The 6,199-nt window shown below is 35.3% G+C and overlaps 1 protein-coding gene across 1 annotated transcript; it reads right to left on the bottom strand.

Moving 5' to 3' along the window:
• Positions 1–2,278: 2,278 nt before the first annotated feature.
• LOC136268673 (ras-related C3 botulinum toxin substrate 1-like) lies at positions 2,279–5,337 on the bottom strand. The gene is made up of 7 exons (XM_066064076.1): positions 5,189–5,337; positions 3,297–3,368; positions 3,173–3,243; positions 3,067–3,113; positions 2,952–3,014; positions 2,692–2,892; positions 2,279–2,462 (listed from the first exon to the last, which is right to left on the bottom strand). Exons 1-7 carry the CDS (start codon positions 5,254–5,256, stop codon positions 2,382–2,384), a joined length of 603 nt encoding a protein of 200 aa, XP_065920148.1. The 5' UTR covers positions 5,257–5,337; the 3' UTR covers positions 2,279–2,381.
• Positions 5,338–6,199: the final 862 nt, after the last annotated feature.

Genomic DNA, 6,199 nt, shown 5'->3' with positions numbered 1-6,199 from the left:
TATATTGATGAATTTACCATATAAATTTTATTATTTTGTGAATTGATATAATCAGTTAGCAAAAAGCCAAAACTTTAAAATTGCTAAATTTAATGTATCACTAAATTAAGGTATTTCAAGCACAAAATTAATGGCAAGTATTATCATGTATAGCTGAATCAGATATTCATATCCTTCCCCTTCCTGTTCTTTATGTAAAGAATATATTTTCAGTTACTGGCTGTGCCCTTATATGACAGCTAGTATTACAACTGTTCTGGAATTATGGTGTCATTTCATCATTATTACACCTAGGTGACTCACAATGCTTTACAAGCATTGTGAATCACTTAAACAAAGTGGCGTTATTTTTCAGTCAAAAATATTACCAAATTTTAATACTGAATAGGCTAAATTTGCAAAAATTTTCTGTAGGGGGGTGCCCCCAGACCCTTCTAGATAGAGCATGCTCCACATGCTGAGTGTGCTTTGCATACTATAGCTAGTTGTATTAACCAGTTGTCACTTTTCTTAGCATTATGTTAGCATCCCTCCTTCTGAAACCCTAGATCCACCCCTGACCTACCAAAACAACCACCGTTGATGGAGGTTGATTACTTCATTATACAGTAGTTGTGGTAAACTGAGCCACATTAAGGTTTACATAATAAACATAATCATCCTCAATTGGTCACCTTGCCACTTCCTTTCAATAAATCAGTTTGGCCTGGATGTGTCTGACCATTAAAAATAATTTTGGAAAACCAGTCATAACGTCATGCATGAAATACAATAGAAATCTACACTTATCAGTGTCACCACACTAAAGCACTTAGTTGCACATGTTAAAATTCTTGTTGTATATAATGCAAGGTGCATGATTAGTGATTCTAATCACTGTAAAGCTGCTCTAGTCCAAAATGCTTAATTTTGATTACAAATATTGGTTGATACATAATATTAATGACATCACTAAAGTGCTAAAAATACAAAATTAAAAGTGAGAGTACTACTTAGGCTTGAGCCAAATGTTATACTCAAAATTTAGCCCAAAAATTAATACTTTCAGGAATTTCTCAAAATTTTCACCCATTATGCTCTTTCAGTGTTTCCATTATGTTCCTAAGTTTGCAACATTGTTAAAATTATCATGGAACATTTTAATCAGTGAATGCTCTATTAGAGTGTTTCAGTATAAAGTGACTGTTGTGTTAGAGAGTATCAATCTAAGGACAATGCATTTGAGTGCTCTGTTGTAGTTTCCACTGACTGCTCTATTAGGGAGTATCAATCTATTTTCATGGAATTAAGCTCCATAGTTTGAAATATCCTCCTATTATGCTAGCATTATGCTGCCATATTTGACGCAGGTCTAGTACTACTGCTACACAGTTATTACAACTATATTGTTAGTTACTGATAAACTGTTAACAAGGTGTTATTTAAAGAACGTTGATTTGAGTATAATAAGTTATATTCCATAACAATACATGATTATTATTTATTAGTGTTTTACAACTGTGAAGAAACAAAACAAACTATGTGTAGATAATATGCATGCATGTACCATATAGATATGCCATTTTAAGTAGCTAAAAGAATAATGAGTTATGCAATGATATAAAAATTAATCGGCTTCAAAACCACCTGCTGGACCTTGGTAGCATCATTCCATTAAGCAAAATCAATGAGTATTTGAGTCATTCAATGCCACATCATTAAAGTGAATATTCAAACAATATATTTTTCTTCAAATTTGGTAAAGAAAGTGTTTATTGAGAAAAAATCACACTCACTCCCCAAATTTATATTTTGATTCCTCCTATCACACTCTGTGTTATGGCTGCTTTGATATAATTGGTAGATATTTGTGATTGTGCAATGTTTAATATACTAAATTACACTAACGTATTGACATCAGAACTAGAATTTGTGCGTGTGCTGTGTGCCCACTTGTCCTGGCTGCTAATTGCTACTAGTACTGTGACAATAGTTACATACACTATTATGTCACACACCTGCCTGAGATTATCAATTTTTGTTAAATGACAAGGGTTTCACAGAAGACTGGGTATGCAAACGCTACCCAAAATTATCAGCAGTACAAGATACAAAAACTATACACTGTACAAAAATACTACAGTATGAATAAAACCAAATAAATACAAATGATACTGAGTTTTTAAAAAGTGCCTGAGGTCAACACTGTTGTATAGCATGCTAGAATTAGAGTTGTACGTCACTACACCCATTTTACAAAGAAGCTGAACTACAGTAGGTCTCAGGTCCATTACTTAACTGTTATTACAATATTACATTATAATTTTAAATAGCATTACAATATTGTACTGACATACCATCCCTTGAAATGTAACAAATATGTATTTTTTTGTCAATTCTGCTTAGAGAATGTAGCATTTGCCCTTCTTCTTGGTGGTGGCCAATGCTGTTCTAACTGCACCATCGAACACTTTTTTCAAACCCTACAAGAAAACACTAGTGACCTTAAAACATACAATATAGCCACTTAATGCACACTTAATAATTTGAATACACCTTATCGAAAGAGGTTAAGTATGTGAATAATCCAATGCTGAATACATAAACTACCAAAATCAAACGTTCAACCACAGGCCAGGGCAGCAACTATGCTAACAATCTTCTTACCACCACTTAATATCATCAGACCCGCAAAAACAAAAAAAATAATACCTGTTGTGTAAGAGCTGAGCATTCTTCATATTTGACTGCTCCAATTTCATTCATTAGTTTTAGTCCCTCTGGATACAAAATGGGTGCCAGATTTATTTTCTTTAGCTGTTCAATAGTTTCCTTGTCATCTCTCAAGTCAAGTTTGGTCCCCACCAAGATTATTGGAGTATTAGGGCAGTGATGGCTAACTTCTGGGTACCACTGTTGAAAGAAAAGTTGAATGACAGAACTGTATACTAATGTAACCGTTGCATGCATACTTTTTCTCTGATGTTCTCATATGAAGATGGGGTGACTAGTGAGAAACACATTAAAAACACGTCCTAGAAAATGTTGCATTAACATGTTGCTGTTGAATTGCAACAAAGAACTTGCTGTTTTTGGGTAGCAAAGTGGTCGAAGTCTGTCGTAACCGTCTTGAGCTGCAAGCAGAACAAATATGATTTTAAGTATGCAACAACAGACATATTAATCGAATTACCTAGAGTGTCCAAAAGCTCAAGGTTGATTGACTTATCTTCTACCATAACATTGCCTCTATAGTTTTCAAGTCTATGGAGACATAGTAAGGTCCATTTTACAGTGATAACAATAGTATCACTTACACTGTAGGATAATACTCTCCGGGAAATGAATTTGTCGTGTAACTGATCAATAAACAAGTTTTACCAACAGCTCTGTAAATACACAACACAGATGTCATTGTATTACTACCAACATCTATCACCAATGTACAATATAAATTCAGCACTGAACAGTGGTGGAGGGAGTAGTTGATGTGTGACTGAGATTGCACATTATTTAATAAATAAATGATATTGTTGTTTTTTTTTTGTACACATTCAGCATCATTATTTATCAATGATGGTTTCATCTCTTGTATGTGCTGTGGGAGTGTGGTGGAACAAATAATTAGACACTTAGTTAAACACTCAATACTGTGTTACACTCGTCACTTTTCCGTATACATTATATAGAGACCGGGGTGGTTAGCTGAATGCAACAGGTAAGGGCAGGGATAATATGGCGGGATTGATTATTTCAGCTGAAGATATCTGGACTCCCCTTTGAATGCGTGCAAATGGTGTTAATAATAAATTTTGTAGGGGGATAATATATTTCAGAGGGGGTCGATATATTTCAAACATTTTTGTTCCAGGGGTCCAAATATTTCGATATATTTGAACAAAACATATCTATGGGATTTGTCAAATTAAGCATTTTTCAGGTGGTCAACATTAAAAGTTTTCAAAACACTGGGTTAAACCCTTAAAACATTAAATAAATCTAATATCTGTTTATAATATCTTTTTTGAAACCTCAGCTTGGTAAAACAGGCTGATCATAAAATCTCATCATTCTATGTCATTAGTTGTCCAATGCAAAATACATGTATTTTACACTCATACAAAACACTAGTTTACAACCTTTAACTCACAAAATCTCTACAGCACACCATACAATAGAAAATGCCCTTGAATTTCTCTATCCAATGCCCACCGTACAAATAAGAAAATGTCGCCATAGTGACAGTTATTTACAGCTGATGATGACATAATACGCATTCCATACATTAACCTATTGGAAAATTTGATTATCTCGGTGGGAAAATCCCAATTTACAAGTTGCTATCCTCAACCAAATTCGCTAAATTTGGTATCATTCTATGCAGCGAAGGATGCTTAATAAAGACTCCAACCATACAAATTGTTAAACAGGTTAGTTAACAGAGATATGTTGAGAAAATATGTTTTTACGGGCATTCTGAACACGTAAATTTCGTGGTACAAGGCTTCCTTTAAGCTTCCCCTTCATTACTACACAAAGAACTTACACATGTATCGAACTGCCTTTCATCAAGGAATCTGGTAAACCAAACTTCGAGTCTGTCAACCAGAGTATGCAGAAGTTATGGCACCTTGTTTAGAAAAGATGTTATTTTATGTGAAACGGACGTAACCCAATCAGAAATCTGGAATATCTTACACAAGTTTTGATATGGGGAGAACCAAAATAGGGGTCCAAATTTTCGTGACAGGCTTCAAGGAGGGCTAGATTTATCCACTTTTTGGCCACTACTATGAGGACTAAGCCGGTACAAGTAATTGCACTTGAAAAATAAATGGCTAGAGACTTGCCTATAGCATAGTTTTGTTATGCTGATTGAAGTTTTTCAGTAAAATCACACTACATTACTTCAATCATACCGAGCTGTCGTAAAAACCAGAGTAGCTAAAAACTTCCATTCTTTGGCACAGACATTAGCTACAACCACCTAGATTATGTTCAGTCAGCGCGGGTTTACAGCCCACCAGGCATGAAGTTACCTCCATTTACCAGCCTTATTGTTTTCCGCTTTCTGTAGTGTTTTATAGTTACGGTTATTATGTTGTATTACTCCGGTGTGTCGAGCTGTGTGTACTCCAGTACGGAGGAACGGCCATTGGCCGAGTAAAACCGGCAAATTAATCAATGAATCATGATATCAATCACTCACCCATCGCCAACTACGACTAGCTTAATATTAATCCCATCCGGATCCTCCTCACTCCTAATCCCCTGCATTTGGAAAGTCGTAACTATAGGACGCCTTTACAGGGCGTCGTTTCTCGTATGTTCACCGTTCACCCGCCCCTCCATAAGCGCCCAAAGCGCTATGTAAAAATAATTATGTAGAGAGAACCATCAATGATGAAAATGATGCATACATAATTATACTGTAACTGAAAGTGCGGTGTGTCCTCGGGCACACGCGACCGCAACATGGAAGATCGTAAGGTGAGCGTGGCAAGGAGTGAAATTACAACAAACACACAAAACAACAACAAACAAAATTAAATAAATAAAAAAGTCCTATGTTTCTACCGACCACTCAGCACAGTTCCTTGTTAGAAAAATTCTTCTAGACGCAGTAATAGACAATCCAGCAGTAGTCACCAGCCTATCATGCTGGCATAATTTTGTGCATAATAGGTGCCTGAAAGCATCAAGCATAATGCTAGCATAATAGACAGAATAATTGTCATAGCTACTGTAAGTAAAAATGCATGCCACAGGAAAAGGTTGACTTACAATAATAGAACAGTTGGTGCCACTGATATGGCATTGAGTAGTTATTTAACATAACTGTTATTATTGTTTACAATGCAGCCAAATTCTTAATGCACAATGAGTACTTTTTACATTTAACCAGTTGTTCATAAGCCGAAGTTTATCATTATCCATAGAAAGTAACAAAACATGGGAACTGTGGCAAAAAATTTGAGTATAATTATGAGCATAATAGGCAAAATTTTTTAGCACTGCAGCATAGCATAATAGGAAAAATTAAAAGCATAATAGGCTGGTGCCTATCCAGCAGCTTCATCAAGTAGTTTTCTACATTGAGACCGTGAGATTGCCGTAGCTTGTTGAATATAGCCTAGAGCATTACACAGTGAGGACAGTGATGATTGTAAATAATGGCCAAGAACACTAATCTCGATTGTATTGTAGTAACAAGGAGTTC

Source organism: Dysidea avara, chromosome 1 (genome assembly GCF_963678975.1).
Source record: "Dysidea avara chromosome 1, odDysAvar1.4, whole genome shotgun sequence".
Taxonomy (NCBI): Eukaryota; Metazoa; Porifera; class Demospongiae; order Dictyoceratida; family Dysideidae; genus Dysidea; species Dysidea avara.
Note: the sequence above shows the minus strand (reverse complement) of the source record. Positions and strands in the feature narration are given on the sequence as shown.